Genomic DNA, 21392 nt, shown 5'->3' with positions numbered 1-21392 from the left:
TCCGGTTAGACACGCCCACTCGAATGAGTCATGATTGACTTTAACTTGAGAGGATTTTCTCCAGACATATGAACTTATAAAACAATGCGCATCACTGAATTCTGCTATCGGAATTCAACTCCGTTAGCTGGAGAGGATTACAGAGATATCAAAAATAGAATATAGGCTTTGTAGCAATGCAAAGATACATTATTATGCATTTGTATAGGCATTTGCAGTTCTATTAATGTTACAAATAGGACATGTATGCTTTCCTATGGTTTACACACACCTCTTAACACACAAATTTATATATTTAGTACATTTAAGAGTGACTTTATGGGTAAAAGTCCTTTTCTGAAAGGGGGTTTTCTGTTTCAAAGTCCAGAGTGTGTTTGTGTGTGTGTGTTGGAATGTTGCGACCCTGTTATCTCATGCATAGGGCTGGCTGAGCTTGGTGATCAAATTTTATGACCTGCCAATGAGCTCGGGTTACGGGATGCGATTCTACTGGGAGAACATTCTTCAAAAATACATTTCAGATCCAAACACTCGAAGATCATAACTATATGATCAAAACAACATTAATCACACATACATACAGGAAGTTCAGATCCAAGTCTGAGTTACACACATTTAAAAGAATGTTAAGTTAAACACAACGGATGTTTGTGTGTGTGTGTGTGTATGTGTGTGTGTGTCATGAGGCTGTAAAAGTCACAGGGAGTCCGCGCTGAACTGGGGGGGGGGCGACAGACACCCCGGCGCTGGTGAATTATTCCGTGGGGAATTATTAACCAGCGCTGTTTGGACAAAGAAGATGTGTTCGACATCACATGATTCACTTAATGTGAAAAGCAGATGTCATTGTTGCTACAATTGCATTGTTTGGGGTTTCTCCTTCTCTACTTAAACACAGAGTTTCGATGCAAAGCACAATTATGTATGGAATGGTAGTTGCAAAGAAAATGATTTTAAAACTTTGGAAGTCAGATACTGTGCCTCAGTTTAGGATCTGGTTAAGTGAGCTCATTGGTATATTGCATATGGAGAAGGTCCGCTATGGCATGATGGACAATCTTAATACATTTTCAGATATTTGGCAGCCATTTTTGGCTCACCTTGACAAATACAAAGCTGATTTTGACCAGCAAGGGAGTTCATAGAGTGCCAACCACCTTTACCATCTCTGTTTAGTACTTGTGTTGAGATTCTAGTGTCAGCGGTGCAGCAGTGTACTTAATTATTGTTGTTTTTAAATATGCCCGTTTTTTTTTTGTGTGTGTGTGTCTGTGTTCTGTTTTGCTTGTTGTTTCTATTCTGTTTTTGTTTTTTTTGTCTGTTTTTTTTTTGTTACTTGTATACAAAATTCTAATAAAAATATTATATAAAAAAAAAAAAAGAAAAAAAAAAAGCCTGATTTTGTTCAAAATACCGTCAAATCAGTTCACTTGAAGTATATCTGGGCCTTTAAGATGTGGTAAAATGGGAGATTCGTAATCATGGATGTCAAATTAGCAACTGTGAGTCTTCATGTATTTGTAAACCCACAGTAAATGTTTCTCTTTGTGAGCTTTGGTTAGAGGTGGCTGAAATGCAACTTTACACACAACTGCCAGCCAGCATGGAGAGGATCTTGAGACTCCAGTGAGACCAGCAGCTTCAAATACCTGTTTGCTTCTCAACAGTGGCTTTTTTTTATATAGCTGTCCTTTTAATACAATTATTTATTTTTTGACAGAAACATTCCTTAAGCCTTTATCTGACCGAGTTCTCTTGTACTGGAAGTCACAAATCTTATGATAGTTTGATAATCTTATTGTTTTCATCCCTTTTGCATAACATTGCACCATTTCAAGCTTATCTTCAGCAAGATCTTTCTTCCCCCCCCATATTGCATGAGAACTGTGACTTAATAATGTGCAACCTCTTTAAGTAGGGTTTCCATTTACCTAAGTAGACCTAAGATTGATACCAGTTATCTAAAAAGCTATGGATGAAATAAAACAAACTGTTCCTTTGAGACTGGAGACTGAAATGCTTTGATTGATTTATAAATAAATCATTTATAAATAATTTACATATATATATAAATATGTACATACCGATATATATATATATATATATATATATATATATATATATATACTGTATTTATATATATATATATATATATATATATATATATATATATATATATATATATATATATATATATATACTGTATATATATACATACAAGATATACACATACATACAGAAGGGGATGGATTCTGGAATCCACTGCTGCTTAAATGTATATGTAATTGAGTGATTGTAATCAAGGTATTAATCAATATTTTCCTTCTCAACATCACAAGTTAAATGACTTCTCTAGGCTTGTGAGATTTTACTGTGTTATAGAAGTTACCAGTGTGATTACTAAAATGTTCTATTTATGTATTTTCATTATCTAATGTCTGTATTTGATATCTGAATGCAGTAACAGTGCTTGCTTATTTAGCCTGGCTTCCAGAAATTAAATATGGAAAGATGTTTTGTTTGAGAACGGTCTTCAACGTGTCAATACATCCATCTGCTTTTCTGGGGTGCCCTGACAACTAGGTCACAAGGGTCATTGGAACCAATAGTTTGAGTGACCATTTCTTAGTTAAAGCTTTACTTTACTGCGTTGACTAAAGTGGCCTTTTCTTGAGAACTGTGTTATATTAAAGTGTCCTCTCCTTGAGAGAAAGAAAGTATTATCTTGATGTTTTGAGAAGACTCTCCTGTTTATAGTTAGAGCCTGGCCAAATGCAACTTTGGAAAAGCTGTGTGTCAGTGTGTGTGTTGGTCTTTTTGGTTACAGGTTAAGGAACTACTGGCATTATTCGAGATTGACTGAGTTGTTGTTCTGGACAGGCTGGCACCCAGCAACCCAAATCTGCGACCTGGAAGGTCACGACATGCCTAAATTCAGGGTCCGAGTGTCAGCTGCAAAATCGATGGAGATATGCTTCAGTCTATCTGTATGTGTGAAAAATTACTATGTTTATCTAGCCGAGTAGAATCTTTCAACCTGAAGCAAGTACATAGCTTAAACCTTGGTGAAGGGTATAATTGCTGTGATCTTTGTAACTGTAAGTACGGCGGCCTACAAACTCCTTGTGAGTCTTGAAGCTGACTTCTGCTGATGAAACTGCAAACTATCTTCAGTAAAACTTTTCTTTAGTTTATTCTTTACGTGAAAATGATGCTGAGCTAGAAGTCTTCTTTTAAGTTTGTGCCATGCTGCAGCCTTGTCTTTCCATTCATCAAAGGTCCTTAAACTGGTTCTCTTATCAAGACAACCTTTAAGTTTGTGCCATGCTGCAGCCTTGTCTTTCCATTCATCAAAGGTCCTTAAACTGGTTCTCTTATCAAGACAACTTCAGCAAAGATCAACTGGTTACATGCTCTGAGTAGTAAAGGGTGTCCAACCCAATACAAGTAGGGTATACCTAATAAAAGTATCTGGTGAGTGTATATGCTCCTAGTTTATGGACTGCAAAAATAAAGGGGGTTGATGCAGAACCTAACCTCCCCTCCCCAGGCCTGAACATGTACTATCTTTTGCCTGACTGCGCAAAATTTCACGAGACGTTAAACATGTTAAAGGTCCCAAAAGCACCCAGATCTTAAATAAAGATACATTAATTAATAAATAATAATCCTTAAGAAAACAATAGGGACCATGGCACCTTCAGTGCTTGGGCCCTAATAATGTATACACACTTGCCTTTGTACCCCTTCAGCTTGCTCCTTAGTAAATCCTTTTGTTAAATCTGCAGTGGAGTCCTGTTTCTGTGCCTCATGTTGGGTTTGGGATCCAGGGTCTGTTCCATTTGATGACTTCCTGCAGTATGCAGTGCTTTTCCCTGCCGAAGTACCATTCCTCAGCAAGGCTTCCAACAACACTGCCAACAAAACACAACTAGGCTAAATAGCAGATTTGACTGGGAAATTCAATTCCAATTTATGATTAAATAATTACAAATGTCTTATTACATTAGACTAGTTGACAGTCCTCTTTCATGTTGGTGTTCATTAGCTATTCAGCTTTGAATCACAGGAATAAATAACATTGTAAATCCAAATAGAAACATTGTTTGATCAATATGTCTCATGCTCAACCATTAAAGTAGCCTATAAAATAATTATTCTGTTTATTATGAAAATTTGCATTAATACATGGATGCCACGTTTTAGTTATATTTAGATATATCGATAACAAAATAGATTATAGATAATTCGCATCTGTGTGCTGTGCACGGAAACCATCCGACAGTATGCATATGCGACAAGTATGCAAAATATAAGTTGAATGTGACAAGTACGCAATTTCGGATGCAGCCATTGTTTTGATCTAAGCCATTCGTGGTAATCCTGAATAAAACTTCAGTGAGTGACATCATCTTTTCCCTGCGGGTGTTATGGTTTAACTGGTGATTATGTTAAGGTTGTGACGTACGCCAGATGTGAACGATCGACCGTAGATTTGTCAATTCTAGAAAAATTGCGCAATGTTTTCATTACGATTAAACTTTCTTACTACATTATGTTGGTATTGTTGTAAAGATAACTGTAATGGCAGAAATACATTTAAAAAAAATCTTATATAGTACGGCTGTGTTTTAGTCTAAGATTATCTAAGATTACGAGAATAAAGTCATAGCAATATGAGATTTTGAGAATAAAGTAGTAGCCTACTTTGCACAGGACCGGTACTGGGACAAATTCCTGTGGCCTCATTTGACCATATTAGGTGGATAGGCCTGTAGTGGAGTTGGAGCCTACATCAAATTTGAGAACATTTCTTATTACTCTTATTAATGTTAAATATATGTGAAAAAATAAAAAAATAATTGGACGCCACAAATGTTTTTGCGGAGAAAGTAGAAGCCTCATGATGCCGATGTGAAAAGGTCAACTAGTGTATAGGTTATGGTACAGTGGGAACATTTACTGTATTGACAGCGTACTCTGTTCTAACACAAAATCTCATAGCCATGTCATATCCTTATCACACCTTTTGATAACACACTGGATAGATGCTAAATACAAACCTTATAAATTTTATGTACTTTACGTGAGTTAGCAGGGCTCAATGCTAAGGATTTTTTCTACTGGCTCGATCGGGCCAGTGGTTAAAATTTTTATTTGCCCAGCCAAAATGTTCACTGGCCCCAGAGATCTAGATATGGTTTAAGTTGTTTTTGATCCATGTAATCTTAATAAATACGGTTATAACACCAAAAACTACTAACCTAACTCATATACATTTTTAATATTTTAAAGACAGTCAGTAATAAAATAAGAACAAAATATCAAATTATGAGCAATAGCACAAATAAATACAACAGAAAAAACAATGAATAAATATTCAGAAATGAATAAACAGTTATTTTCATGTAGGTCTAAACAAAATGTTCAGGTACAGAAATAGTAATCAAACGTAAAATATCACTGCATAGTCTTCAATGTATAAATATAAATGAACCCTTATTAAAGCTATTTAGTCAAGAGCAGTGAGCAATTTCTTTATAATCTTTAATCTTTTGTTTGATTAACATATGAAAACCATGATAAAAACAGACATATATTATGTGGAAATATCAGCAGGAATATTAGGCTGTCGCTTTAAAGGAACACTCATTTTAAGTTTTTTGAAATAGGGCTTATTCACCTTCTTTCCTACATTTAGATAGGTGGGCAAATGCATTTTTGTCTCAGTGCATGCATTGTTTTAGTTAGACAGGGTCGGCGCTAGCTTAGCTTAGCACAATGAATGGAATCCTTTGTTGCCAGCTAGCATGTCCTGAGTAAAAGTGCTAAAAAACATTTTTTTAAAACCTAATTACTTCTTGTGGCCTGCGTATTCACAACGAGTACAAATAGCGATGCAGATTAACACTAGGCGGTTTCCTAGACAGATATTGACTTGGGACTATATTAGGGGGAAGCACAGGCGAAGCACTGCTACTTGGGCGCAGAGATATCACGCAACACATGAAATCCCACGACTTCCGTCAACATATCGGCGTGCAACGCGCCAAAAAACGGAAGAAGAAGAAGAACATACCGGCATGACCTGCACCGAGTGTCTTCGCTTTTGGATTGTTTATTTTGAGTAGTTACAGCTACAGTTACAGCAAACATGGTAATTACCTGTGTAGCAAAAGGTTGTGAGAACAAGCAAAGGACATACACGAATGTAATGTTTCACAGAATTCCATCGAATGTGGAACTGAGAAATAAATGACTAGCTGCTCTGGATATCTGTACTTCAACGCCTCTCTACAAAATTATACAGTATCGTGTTTGCGAAGAGAATTTTGCACTGGAGGACTACTTTGAAAAAATGGAATATGGGCCCAGAAAGACGGTACTACGTCTGAAAGATACGGCCGTCCCATCCATTTTCAAAGCACAGGCAGAACAAAGTGCACATGTAAGTTGTCTTTTATTACTCTTCCTTATGTTAATCTGTGTCTTTATTCGGTTGTAAGATAGATGCTGAGAAGCTGTATATAGACTACGGTTCAAATAGCCTCCTCCTTCATCGCCATTCATGTACTGTAGGAAAAATAGCAAGCTACTATTCACGCCAGTATGTTGACGGAAGTCGTGGGATTTCATGTGTTGCGGGATATCTCTGCGCCCAAGTAGCAGTGCTTCGCCTGTGCTTTCCTCTAATATAGTCCCAAGTCAATATCTGCCTAGGAAATCACCTAGTGTTAATCTGCATCGCTATTTGTACTGGTTGTGAATACGCAGGCCACAAGAAGTTATTAGGTGGGTTTAAAAAAAAAAAAATTATCACTTTTACTCAGGACATGCTAGCTGGCAACAAAAGATTCCATTCATTGTGCTAAGCTAAGCTAGCGCTGACCCTGTCAAACTAAAACAATGCATGCACTGAGACAAAAATGCATTTGCCCACCTATCTAAATGTAGGAAAGAAGGAAGAAGACCACAAATAACATTAACTTCCAAAAGATCCTAATACAAGGAATGTGGTTATTTTATTTATTTTCAACAATGTGAATGTCTCAGTTGATTATTTGTTATGTATTATTTGTTTGTATGCGGTAAATTTCACTGTGGATTCTTTGGTAAAACAAAGGCTTTTGTCAAAGCCTTTTGAAAAATCTATTTGTGGCGGGCAGTGTTGATATTGTGAACCAATGTATGGGAAACACTGTAATATAATTTAACAGCTATCAATTATAGTTTAACCTATCCATCTTCACCGTCACGCTTAGTAACACACAGCGGTGCCCTCACCACAGTGCAACAGTAAAAAGGGACCCCTCTCAAACAGTGTCGTGCCGCGCCGCATTCCCAACGTTGTTTAGTCGAAAGACACCGGTATTGCGGTATATTAAAAATGTATATCATAACAAAAATAAACACCGGTATTCTGTATGACCCGGTAAACCAGTGTGAGTTTACACATTTCTGTTCTCAGAAACTTGATAAGTGCTGCTCAGTGAACTAAGATTTTATGGACTTTATTTGTTGATTACTTGAGCACTTTGTTTTACTTAAAATGATAAGTAGAGTTCAGACTCAAAACAAGTGTTCAAGTGAAGTTCAGGTGTTATTCCATCGCGCTCTTTAACCCCTTAAACCCTAACCGTCCCGCCGGCGGGACGCCACCCCATGAAAAATATTCATAATCAAATTACTAAGCAACCACTGAATGGAACAACAACATCTCAGCTTTTTAATGCATCTAATTACTTCGATCAACTCCTAATGATTGCAGAGTTATTCCACTAAATACGAGTGTACCCGCCGTAGGCGCCACCTAGCTGCAAAATTAATAATCATAATTTTTTTTCAAAAATATTACCTGGATCAACTTAAAATAGATGTCATTTGAAAGCTTAGAGTCCGAAATTTACAATGAATGTAGCCAATTTGATAAACTCCAATGTAGTGCTGAGTTATTTGCTGATAAATAGAAAAAAAATGTTTTCATAATTTATAAACTACTTTTTTGTACCACATACTGCAATATGTCAAAAACATCATACAGCTCAGATAGTCCTGTGTCATATGTCATTTGAAAGGTCTCAATGAGTAGAATACAACAAGCATAATTGTTCCAGGGTTTTTAATAAACTTGAGCAAGGTTTTTGTAAAATAACCCCTTAAGAGACCCATGTGTAAACCATATATGGATGCTGCATTTTAGACACATTTCCGCTTGTAACTTCATGAAACATGCTCCAATTGTGGAAAATGACACATCATTATTTACAGCAGATGCTTACAATTAAAAAGAGTCCAAACTCAACATAATCCATCACTCAGAACTAAAGATATTCCTCATGGAGTTCTAAAACACAAAAAATCCACTGATTCACGTAGCCTAGCAAGGTAGCTTAGACTTGGCCTTTTTACTCGTATCTTCATGAAATATACGCCGATCATGAAAAATTATACATCGTTATTTACAGCAGGAGCTCACGATTACAAAGAGCCCAAACTTAATATATTCCATCAATCAGATCTAAAGATATTTCCTCATGGCGTTCTAAAACAAACAATACCTCAGACGCGCCTATCCTAGTATACACTCATGAAGCACTCGCGTTTGGTTTTCAATTATAACTTCACAAAGCATGCACAGATCGTAGAAAAATGCACATCATTATTTTCAGCAGACTCTCACGATTAAAAAGAGCCCAAACTCATCAAAATCCATCACTCAGATCTAAAGATATTCCTCGTGGGAGTTGTAACACACGAACCACCACCGGCGCGCATAGAGCATTTATTATAGATGTAGCACTTGTCGCGTTTTAACTCATAACTCAATGAAGCATGCATCAATTGTGGAAAATGGCACATCATTATTTACAGCAGATTGTTAAGATTAAAAACAGCCCAAACTCATCATAATCCATCACTCAGATCTAAAGATATTCCTTATGGCGTTCTAACACAAAAAATAGCACAGGCGGATCTATGAAGTAGCAATAGCAGTGATGCGATGTTGTTTTGATGTGACGTTTCAGCTCATAACTCAATGAAACATGCATGGATTGTGAAAAATCACACATCTTTATTGACAGCAGTTCTCTTACGAGAGGTCTCTCGTACTGCGTAAGATATCTTACGCTAGGGGAAAATCCTTTTTCCGCGAGATATTGAAGCCAAAAATTATCCTTAATTTTGTAATAATGCAAAACGCGTTGCGGCAGCATGCAGACATAGGCGAGACAGCTCGCGCGCCTATTGGCTGCTCTGCGGCAACTGCAGCAGCCTATCGAGCGAGGCCTGGCGTGACGCCAGACCCAATCAGGGCACTTCGCGCCCGCTGCGTCACGTCCCGCCGAAATGGGCGTGGTCTAGGCCTATAAATACAGCTCGCAGGCAGCTATTATCTGGTTTTTCATCCTTCAAGCGAAGCACACGCATCGCTGGAGCCGGAGAAGAAGCCGCGCCGTCTGAGAGAGAGCACCTTCAGCGGGACGAGTCACTGAAGTCGCTGGCCGCGCCGCCTTCCTGCCTTCCTGCTGCGCTTTCCGGCGCTTATATCCTTTTCCTTATTACACTGTACTTTTGTGTGTGTGTGTCGCCGCCGCGACACACATTCTAAAAGAGCTAGCGTCTTTTTAAAGATGCCTTCCGGCGGCTCGTGCAGAGCCACACTCAGCGACGGGGACCGCCACGTGGTTTGCGTTTCCTGCCTGGGTGAGGAACATGCAGTTCTCGCGCTCGCTGACGGCGGCTGCCCTCACTGCGAGCTGATGGCAATGGCGACTCTGAGGACTCGCCTAGCCTTCTTCACCGAGACTGCTCCCCCGCCCGCCGCGGCGTCGCGCCGTAAAAAGCGCCGTGCCCAGCGGGCCCCGGAACCCTCCCTCAGCCGCCAAAGCTCGCCGGTTCGCCCGCTTGCTTCCCCGGCTTCGTCAGCCTCGCTTCCTGACGGACAGCGGCCGCCGTCTGCCGCCGCTTCCGTTGACATCGTGGATGAGGAAGCCCTGCTGGGAGAGGATGATTCCTGCTCTATCCTGGCGTCAGGCAGTGAGGATTGGGCGGGCTCTGAGGACCCCGCGCCCCCTGCCCGCACGTCGTCAGGCAAGAGAGCGTCCATCGAGACGGAGCTCATGCGAGTACTCGCACAGGCCGCGGCGAGCCTCGGCCTCGAGTGGTCTTCGCCTGAGCAGCCCGTTCACAACCGGCTGGATGGATTTTTCCTGCCTGGGGAGCGCGCTTCGCCTGCGTCCAGACCGGCGCCTTTTCTTCCTGAGTTACACGAAGAAGTCGCCAAGTCCTGGAACAAGTCCTATTCGGCTAGAGTGCGTCCTGCTGTTTCTTTGGCATTCTCCGCTGTTGACGATGCCAAGAACAAAGGATACCTTTCGCTGCCGCCGGTCGAAGAGGCGATAGCGGCCCACTTATGCCCGCCCTCTGCTGGACGGCGTGCTAAGTCGGCCCTACCCTCTAAAGCTTGCCGCACGACGTCAAGCCTGCTCCGCCGCGCTTTCTCCGCCGCCGGGCAAGCTGCGTCAGCGCTGCACACCATGGCAACGCTTCAGATCTTCCAGGCCGATCTCCTCCGTAAGCTGGATGAGGAAGGACCTGACGCGATCTGCGTGCCGGACTTAAGGAGTGCCACGGACCTCGCTCTCCGTGCTACTAAGTCTGCAGCGCAAGCCATTGGACGGAATATGGCCTCTCTCACCGTGACTGAGAGACATCTTTGGCTGACGCTCTCGGAAATGGCCGAGTCTGAGCGCACCGCGTTCCTCGACGCCCCGCTTTCCGCCACAGGCCTCTTTGGATCCTCCGTCAAGGATTTCGCGGAGAGATTCGCAGAGGTACAGAAAGCGTCACAGGCTATGAAGCACTTCCTCCCGAAGCGCTCCAGCTCTGCAGCAGGCCGTGCGAAACCGTCTGCTCAGAGCTCACAGCCACAGCCACCGTCCACTGCCTCCACTTCACAGCGCCGCCAGGCCCGAAGCGCGAGACCGCGCTCCCGCTCATCCGGTCGCCGCCCCGCTGTACGTGGCTCGCGACCTAGGATTACGGTGAAGCCCGAGGCCCCGAAGTCGTCCTAGCACAGCTAGGAAAACGACGGTGTTTAAGTCCCGCTGCGGCCAGACTCACACCAAAGCTATTCGCTCGTCCAGTTCCAGCAAATGTGACTGTTCCAGTGTTTTCTGCAGCCAACAAGTCGGTTCTGTCACCCGCTTGCCTGCACACAAATGCCGTTTTCACGGCTACCCAGACAAATCCCCAAAAGAGTGTATTTTCTGGTGTCCCGGCCACGGCCGATGGTGTTTCATGTGTAGTAAGAATGCCCACTGCCCAGTGCCCATCCCTACACACAAGCACAGCCTGTCACACAGGGCTCGCGCACATAAAACCGACTCAGATCGGTTGCGCTTCAAACATGGTGAATGTGCCCACTACCCAGTGCCCACTAACACCGCGTTATGCATGTCTCACGGTTTCTGTAAAAACGAAACCAACGTGCACTCGCTTCACGCAAGCGAACGATGCTTTCGGTGTGATAAATGTGCCCGCTGTCCCGCGCCCACATCCACACATAGACATGACAGTTCCCACGGGAACCGCCCAGCCCTCCCCTCGCGGCTGACCACCGCAGAGGAGTCGAGCGCGGGCAATCTGCCCGCTGTTATCAGCGCGCCCCATGCCTCAAATGTCACGAGCGCGATGCTTGTGTTGCAGCACGCCGAAGCTTCTCCATCGCTGAGCGAGCGGAGCGCGCTTCGTATTCAACCCCTAGCTATCCATGCAGACGCATGGGCAAAGCTTCCCGGGGTTTCGAAGTGGGTGCTGAACATTATAAAAAGAGGCTATTCGCTGCAGTTTCGCCGACGCCCTCGTCGCTATGTGGCGCGCGTCGAGACCACGGTAAAAACAGAAGTAGCACATTTACTTCGAGCCGAAGTGGCGAAACTATTGAGCAAAGGGGCCATAGAGCCTCTCTCTCAAGTTCAGAGCGAAGGAGGGCTATACAGCAGATACTTCCTGGTACCGAAAAAAGACGGGGGTCTCAGACCCATACAAGATCTAAGGCAACTGAACAAAGTGCTTGTGAAGCGACAGTTCAGGATGCTCACGACCAGACAAATCCTTGTGCAGATTCGCCAAGGAGATTGGTTTGTGTCAATAGATCTGAAAGACGCGTATTTTCAAATACAGATAGCGTCACGTCACAGGCGATATTTGAGATTCGCCTTCGAGGGCCAGGCATATCAGTACACAGTCCTGCCATTCGGTTTGTCCCTGGCACCCCGTACATTTACGAAGTGCATGGACGCGGCGCTCGCACCCCTCAGAATGAGAGGCATGCGAGTGCTGAACTATTTGGACGATTGGCTGATTCTAGCGCAATCTCGCGCAGTGCTCATAGAACACACGACCATTTTACTCGATCACCTCGAGGATTTGGGTCTCAGTGTCAATTGGGCGAAGAGCTCTCTGTTACCCAGTCAGAAGATATCTTTCCTGGGCACAGAATTGGACTCGCTGTCCATGATAGCGCGACTATCGCCACAGCGCGCGGTAGACATTCAACGCACAGCGAACGCGTTTCGCTGCGGCGCGTCTGTCCTGCTCAAGAAATTTCAGAAGATGCTAGGTCTCATGGCCTCAGCATCGTCAGTGCTCCAGCTGGGCCTGCTCCGCATGCGCCCGCTGCAGTTTTGGCTGAAAGCGCGAGTCCCACGCAGAGCGTGGGAATCCGGTTCGCTTCGCCTCAGGGTCAATCAGAAGTGCGTCACAGCTCTGAAACCTTGGAGAGCGAACGACTGGTACCAATCAGGTGTAAGCCTGGGGACTTCCTCGAGGGTGAAAGTGGTGTCCACGGACGCGTCCACCTCGGGATGGGGAGCGCTGCTCGAGGGCAGACCGTTCTTCGGCCAGTGGTCGGAACGGGAGAAGCTCCTGCACATAAACTGCCTCGAAATGCTGGCAGTAGACAACGCGCTGACGTGTTTTTGTCCCCAGATAAAAGGACGCCACGTCTTGGTCCGTTCGGACAACATGTCTGTGGTGTCCTACATAAATCGCCAGGGCGGCCTCAGGTCCAAGAACCTGTACAGGCTGGCAGAACGCCTCCTGGTATGGGCTCAGTGCAACCTGCGCTCGCTCAGAGCAGCGCACGTGCCAGGGCTCCTGAATATAGGACCGGACAGACTGTCCAGGAACAATGTTCCGGCAGGCGAGTGGTCTCTACACCCACAGACAGTCCAACTGCTGTGGAAGAAATTCGGCAGAGCGGAAGTAGACCTGTTTGCGTCTCAAGAAAACGCTCACTGTCAGGAATTTTTCTCCAAGAGCAGGAGCGCGCTGGCCCATGTGTGGCCCCGCCGCCCGCTCTATGCTTTTCCCCCCGTCTCTCTCCTGCCTCAGGTGATAGAACGGATCAGGGAAGAAGGATGCTCAGTACTGCTGGTGGCACCGTTCTGGAAAAACCAACCTTGGTTCCCAGTCGTGATGCAGTTAGCGAGTACTGCCCCGTGGCCAGTACCAGTGAGGAGAGACCTCCTCTCACAGGCCCACGGTTTGATCTGGCATCCTCACCCGGAACTATGGTCCCTTCATGTCTGGGCCATCAACGGGTACATGTTGGACTCCCTGAAGGAGTATTAAACACGATCACGCAGGCTAGAGCTCCGTCTACGAGACGACTCTATTCCTCGAAATGGTCAGTGTTTTCGGGCTGGTGCACAGCCCGTGGTGTGTCACCCACAGACTGTGGTGTGGCGGAGGTGCTTTCCTTCCTACAAGAGCTGTTGGATGGGGGCAGGGCCCCCTCCACGCTCAAAGTTTATGTGGCGGCTATAGCAGCGTTCTCAGAAACAACGCTTGGTCAGTCAATAGGAAGGAACGATTTAGTCATCCGCTTCCTTAGAGGGGCTAAGAGACTGAATCCTCCCAGACCTCCCTCAGTCCCCGTATGGGACCTTTCTACGGTTCTGGAAGCCATGAAAGGTGCGCCATTTGAGCCTTTACAGTCAATCGATTTGAAACACCTGTCTTTCAAGACGGTGTTTTTGCTGGCTCTCGCTTCGGTGAAGCGCATAGGGGATCTGCACGCGCTCTCTGTGCATGGAGTTTGGGCCTAATGACTCAAAAGTTATACTCAAACCTAAGCACGGTTATGTTCCGAAATCCCTCAACACACCGTTTAGGGCGCAGGTTATCTCCCTGTCAGCCCTACCGGTCCCTGATGAGGAAAGAGACGCGAGCCTCCTTTGCCCAGTCAGGGCATTACGAGCTTATGTGTCTCGCTCGTCTGGTTTCAGACAGACGGAGCAGCTCTTTGTTTCGTTTAGCGGACGTTCTAAGGGACTAGCCGCGTCGAAACAGAGCCTATCCAGATGGATAGTTGATGCTATAGCGCTGGCATACGCCTCCAAGGGCATGCAGTGCCCGTTGGGTGTCAGAGCGCACTCCACGAGAGGCATGGCCTCTTCGTGGGCCTGGTCAAGTGGGATTGCCTTGCAAGATATTTGTATGGCGGCAGGCTGGGCCTCCCCGTCTACATTTATAAGGTTTTATAACCTAGAGGTTCCCGCCCTGCAGGCCAGGCTGCTGTCGGTCTAAGTTTACCAGTATTGTCTGACCTGATGCGATCAGCTCAGAATGCTGCGTCTACTGAGCACAGCTCAATGTTCGACAGTAAAAAAGTAGCAGCACGAGATGTGCCTGGGCAAACTGTGTAAGACCCACATTCCCCCATCAGTTCAGGCCGTACCCCGCCCTGTCTGTATGATGAAATTCGCGTCTCAGCGACGCTGCCATATGTGGAAGAGTGCGGCTTCGCCCCTCCCTCTTCCCGGACTCCCTGTGAGTTCCCTGAGTGATTGTGCACTATATGTACCCCGGGCTTTCGCCCTTGGGTCTTTGGTGTCAGATCTCAGCATGCACGGCGTTTGACATTGGGTCCCCTAGCGTAACGGCACTGATCCACTTGTCCGACACGACTGTCGCGTGGTGTCGCGACGCCTCCCCACATTGGTACGTTGATGGGGGTTTACCGCTATGGGCGTGGTTTTGACCCAGCGGGAAATGTAGCGTATCAGAACAGAGGACCTGCGAGAGACTTCCCTCCGTCTCCATATGCTCTACTTCTATTGGATAGACGCGTCGCGTCTGACGGAATTCATTTGCATAAAGATGGGCATCGGCCAGCTTTTTGACGCGCAGCATTTTTTCAAATGAAGCGCCGCCTTCCCGGAATGCTTTGCGGGCGCGACAAAGTCGCTTGACGTCACCCATAGGAATATAGTGGAGCGCGGCGCGACAGAAGTGTCGCACGGACAAGTGGATCAGCGCCGTAAGATATCTTACGCAGTACGAGAGACCTCTCGTAAGAGAACGTACTCGGTTACTAACGTAACCTCGGTTCTCTCTAGAAGAGGGAACGAGTACTGCGTATCTTGCCGTGCATGCACACGCTCTGGTTGCTTCGATGATGAAAAACCAGATAATAGCTGCCTGCGAGCGGTATTTATAGGCCTAGACCACGCCCATTTCGGCGGGACGTGACGCAGCGGGCGCGAAGTGCCCTGATTGGGTCTGGCGTCACGCCAGGCCTCGCTCGATAGGCTGCTGCAGTTGCCGCAGAGCAGCCAATAGGCGCGCGAGCTGTCTCGCCTATGTCTGCATGCTGCCGCAACGCGTTTTGCATTATTACAAAATTAAGGATAATTTTTGGCTTCAATATCTCGCGGAAAAAGGATTTTCCCCTAGCGTAAGATATCTTACACAGTACTCGTTCCCTCTTCTAGAGAGAACCGAGGTTACGTTAGTAACCGAGTACGATTCTCACGATTACAAAGAGCCCAAACACAACATAATCCATTGCTTTGATCACGAGATATTCCTCACGAAGTGATGCATACTTGGCTAAAAAACAAGTCTCTCATCCTCCCGGGGTGCAAAGTGTTTTCCAGTTTTCCCGGAACCATCCGTGCTCGATTTCAAACGTGGAATAACACAAAATATGTATCATATTAAAGCTTAGAATCTCAGCTTTTTAATGCATCCAACCACTTCGATCAACTCTGAACGAGTGCTGACTAGTCTCTCTCAACCGGAGTGTACCGCCCGCAGACGCCCCACAGACGCCACCTAGCTGCGAAAATATTAATTATCATATTTTTCAAAAATATTGCCTTGATTCAAACAAAATTGGTGTCATTTGAAAGCTTAGAGTCTGAACTTTACAGTGAATGTAGCTAATTCGAAAAACTCCTAAGTACTGCTGAGTTATTTGTTGATAAATATAAATTTTTTTTTCATAATCTATAAAATAATTTTTTGTACTATGTACTGCAATGTGTCAAAAACATCATACATCTCATGAAACATTCAAAAATCGTTGAAAATTGCACTTCATTTTTTACAGCATATTAATACAATTAAAATGAGCCCAAAATTAACTTAATCTATTGCTTTTATGACAAGATATTCTTCATGGTGAAACAATTTTAAAAATGCCCATGAGGGGGCGTCAAGGTTTCAACAAAAAGGCTATCTTGGTTCCAAATGCTATAACTTTTGATTGCTTTATCCAATCACCACAAAATTTTATCCAGATGCAGCTCATATGTAGAGGGACTTTCCCAAAAAAGAATTTTCCTTCTACCTTATTTCCTTCCTGAGTTATTCCATGTCAAATAAGAAAGATATGCATTATCATTATAAAAATTATATATATTTTTTGTCTTTTATCAGCAGTTTCTCGGCAGGAGAATGTCCAAATGTAATGTAATGTATATTTTCAAAAAATTTGAAAAGTCTTCTTTCAAACGATACCTACCTTTAGAATCTCCTTGCTATAGTTTTGAAGTTATGACTCTTTAGTTTTGTGTATGTCACTAAGAAAACTCATTTTTTTTATTGCCTTCCAAATGTGTGAGGACTAAACAAAAAGGCTACCTTTGTTCCAAGTGCTGTAACTTTGGATTACTTTATGCTATCATCATAAAATAACGATCCAGACGCAGACCACACATAGGGGAACATCACAAAAAAAGAATTATTTTGCCACCGTATTTCCTTCCTGAATTATTGCATTTCAAATAAGAAAGATATGTAAATTATTAAAAAATAATATTAATATTTTTGTCTTTTATCAGCATTTTCTCAGCATTAGATTGTCCAAAAGTAATAAAAATAATTTTCTAAAAATATAAAAAGTTTCCTAACAAATGATATCTACCTTTTGACTCTCCTCTTTATAGTTTTGAAGTTATGAGTCTTTACTTTTTTGTGTGTCACTCAGACAAAAAACTCCAAAAATGGCCTCAGGGTTTAAGGGGTTAAGATCACTAAATTCAAGGCTTTTGGTCATACCTAGGATATCCAGAACCACCAAAGGAGGGAGAGCATTTTCACATTTGGCTCCAAAACTCTTCCTGATACTGTTCGTTGCTCAGACTCGCTCTCCCAGTTTAAAACTAGATTAAAGTCACATCTCTTCAGCCAGGCATTCATATAATCCTACAGTTCAAACTACAATCCGGCCTCTAGCTCATAAATGCCAGAGGAGAACTGGCCCCCGACTGAGCCTGGGTTCTCCCAAGGTTTTTTTTTTCTCCATTAGGTCACCTGATGGAGTTTTAGGACACCATTAGGTCACTTGATGGAGTTGTTCGGTTCCTTGCCACTGTTGCCTTTGGCTTGCTCAGTTGGGGATATTTTGGGGATATTTAATTAAATTTTATCAATCAATAAATTCCTCTTGAAACAAACTTTGTTGTATTATTTTAATTTAATACTGTGAAGCTGCTTTGATACAATCTGTATTGTGAAAAGCGCTATACAAATAAACTTGACTTGACTTGACTTGACTTATTAGGGGCCAAGCACGAAGTGCTGAAAACCTATTGTAATTGTTCTGATTTGTATTATTTTTCTTCCGCCGTAAAATGAATCGTGCAGACCAAACCATAGAGACTTCAAACTTGGCTAAATGGTAGTATAAAAAAGGAGGAGAGGTTGAGAGATTATGACCCATATTGGCCAAAAGCGCGAAACCGCTCATAACTCCTAGACCGTTTGTCGTAGACTCAAGTGTAGACTAAACATATGCAAATTGTTACGCCATTTGGAATTTTGTCAAAAACCTACTTTTGCTAACTAGTCCTAGGTTTTTCACTCGAACAGAACCAAACCAGTGCAGAAATGTTCTCTGGAGTCTGACTATCAATAATTATTGAATAAAAAGTTGAAATTTCGATTCACGGTTGCTAAGAGGCGCCAAAACGTTTGAAGTGGGCGGAGCCAGTTTTACTAAAATGGTTATAGCTCGTGAACAAAATTTGATATTTTCACCAAACTCGGTACATATGTGTATGGGCTTAAACTTTGGTGACCTTAAAAAAAATCACGGCAATTGGCCTCATGGTGGCGCTACAACATGAAAAAAAACATAAAGAAGCCTATAACCACCTGACCGTTAGTCCGATTCCCATATGGAAAAGGTTTTCTAAAAACTCCTGTGATTCTTATATGTTCCAACAGAATATTGTAAGGGACATATATGCTGCAAAAACCACATATATAAATTGTATAATATTAGTATATTTTTAATCATATTATGTCATATATGTCCTACATACAACTGAAGCCATATAGATTTTCATGATGTAAAAACATAGGAAAATAATGCTAATTTAATATGAATGTCCAGCATGGATGTGTATAAAACACAGTGCAGTTTTAAACACAGTCTTGTCCTAAGTCGAGCCCTATGCCTGTAGTCAATCATGGTTACTGTATATACTGTATAATCAGCCTTAGATGAAACACAACATTTAAACTACACACACAAGCACACATTTATTAGAGTGTGTTCTACAAGATACAGTTGCATATTTCACATATAAATAGTTTTCATTTTAAATCCTGCATCACCTGTTTTCATTTTCATTTGTGACAATTTCTCTAAACTTTATCACAGTACTACCTACTATGGTATACAACATGTATCAAGGAAATCATTTTAAACAGATCAAGTACTATTGTGGTAACAGAACAGATTACAGCCATTTTAATAAAGGTGTGAATCATGCCTCATTCGCTTACAGTCCGACTTTTGAACTTTATTCCTTTTTTATTATTATTTATTCGGGACACACATATACACCTAAGGTTTAAGGAGGTCTGTCAATATAAATATTAGGCTATTTTAACATTGTAGCCTACTGTCAGCAGAGAAAAAAATGCCACAGAAAACATTTATGAAATATAAATAACATAAATTAAATAGGACAAAGCCTATCACTCAAATTTCTAAGCAACATAAACGAAAATCATATTGCCCTACTGTCAAATGAAGTAGGCTATTTTCTGCCGAACTATTTCATCCTTGCAAAAAAATTATGTTGAATGACAATGGTTTCAGTACCAAACAGCTCCTCGGAGGTGTACAGCTGGTCAGAATTAAGTGCGGATACGCTGTCAAAAGGGTTTCGGGATTGGCTACTGTCAGTCAGACCGTCCGCTCCGTCCAAAGTACACCAGAGTTCTGACCGCGAATGGACACAAAGTGGTCAAGCGTCTAACTAGACGCGGCAGGCGCGAATTTGACGCGCTATTCGCGTCCGATGTGTACGCACAGTTATACTTTAAAATGTAATCCCGCGCCGCATGATTCCCTATGTGCGTTTCACACAGTATGCGGCGGTGAAATCGCCGCGCGACTACGGCTTTTCTCAAGTATTGGAAGATTTGGCCCGCGGGCCGCCAGTTGTCGTTCCCTGGTCTATAGGTTCCCCTTTGGGCCCGATCTTAGCCAATAGCATAATAGCACCTACTGGGGAGGTGGGTATAAAGATAGTAAGGCCCCATTTGATTGGTCGAATTTGGATAAACAACCTATGCATGCATGCATGACACAAATGCTTGGCAGTTGGCACATAAAATAAATGCAATTTATCGTACCTCTCTGCGATACGGCTTGCCTATTTCATATACTATTATCGCAATAACGATAATTTTTCGATATATTGTGCAGCCCTAAAGCGCAGTAACCTTGGATTCAACCCCAATCCAAATGAAGACGAAAATGTTCATTTCTGGTTGTCATACTATCATTAAGTTACAATTAAAGTTAGTGAGTCCATGCTAACGTACAAACCTAAATAGCTAACTGTTCTCACGTCATGTACAGTGTAGGTCAAAAACACCCGATGGCTCGAAAACAGCCACCTGCGATCGTGACGACTGTAATATGAGGCTTCTCCTGCTAGCATTGTGATTTGTAAACCCTCGCTTCCAAATTAATTGTGTTACTTACCATATTTATTTTATAATATTTTATACACTGTATCCCTCCATGGCATATTTAAGTCCCACTTGAATGCTCCTCGACAAGAGGTGGTACTTCTGTGTCCAGAATTGATCAAAAACATCTTGGGACAAGGTTTTCACAGCTGTCATTGTAAGACAGTTAGCAATTCTAAATCGGCGGGGCTCACCGATAGGTCAATTGTGCTACAGGTATGATTCAGTTTACGGCACTTCTCATTCATTTCTATGGTATCTGCAAACAGTCCCTGCGTCTCAATGTCCATACTATCCATCCTAAACAGTAGCCTATGTGAGATTAAAATAAGTGTGTCCCAAAGCATAGTATGTTGAAAAGATTATGCCAGAAGTCCTCGGATGGTCTACTATTTCCAGTGGATTTTCGAAGTGTGGATCCGTTATGGGTAGGGGAAAAAAATATATTCTTAGATGCATCGCGATGCGGACGAGGACAATTCACAAATGTCAAAAATCGATTTTCCAAAAAAAAAAATCTCTTTTTTCTTCTTCTCTAATATCGTAATATTAAAGGAACACAAAAGGCGGAACTCTGAAGCGCGGACGAGCAGTGCCCGGACACGGACAGTCTGTGGCGTGCACATAACAGAGACGCATGATGGCTGAGCGCGAAATCTGAAGGGCATCCTCTTTGTTAAAAGCTAACGTATGGAAAATTGGCAATTACATTGTGACCTATTTTGTATTTTTTGTATGAGAGCTGCTTTCTGTATTGTTTAGTTTTCATATCAATATGCTGTAAACCTATCTGCTATACGTACATTATACGTAGGTTTACTGTACTGCCCTCCACAGTCACAGTGTGTATCAGTGCACTGCCAGTCACAAAAAGTAACAGTTTGACTGTGCTCTCTGCAGATGTTCATTTACTTTTTTTCTATAAGCTGTTTTTGATTGCGGTATACAGCAAAAATGTCTAGTCATAACTCTTTTTAATTTTTTGTTGTGTATAAGAATGGCTTTGTATGTTACTAATTATTCAGAATATGCGTTAAGTCCACAAGCATTATTTTTATGAGAGCTGCTGGTACATAATTCTGTATTTTTTTAATGAAAGCTGTTTG

General features: G+C 42.9%; 1 protein-coding gene and 1 long non-coding RNA gene across 2 annotated transcripts in view; one reads left to right on the top strand and one right to left on the bottom strand.

Annotated features, from left to right (window-relative positions):
- Positions 1 to 21392, top strand: part of LOC309495648 — a 198799-nt gene that overhangs the window by 102417 nt on the left and 74990 nt on the right. The gene's annotated exons all lie outside the window — the stretch shown is intronic.
- The window catches only part of dnajb14 (DnaJ heat shock protein family (Hsp40) member B14), a 92217-nt gene that overhangs the window by 40201 nt on the left and 30624 nt on the right, over positions 1 to 21392 (bottom strand). Inside the window, exon 2 of the mRNA XM_082165429.1 lies at positions 3737 to 3914. Coding sequence (XP_082021555.1) covers positions 3737 to 3914 — 178 coding nt within the window. The remainder of the gene's footprint in view (positions 1 to 3736; positions 3915 to 21392) is intronic.

This window comes from Leuciscus leuciscus (genome assembly GCF_965113295.1).
Source record: "Leuciscus leuciscus genome assembly, chromosome: 3".
Lineage (NCBI taxonomy): Eukaryota > Metazoa > Chordata > Actinopteri > Cypriniformes > Leuciscidae > Leuciscus > Leuciscus leuciscus.
This window is presented reverse-complemented; position numbering and strand designations above follow the sequence as displayed.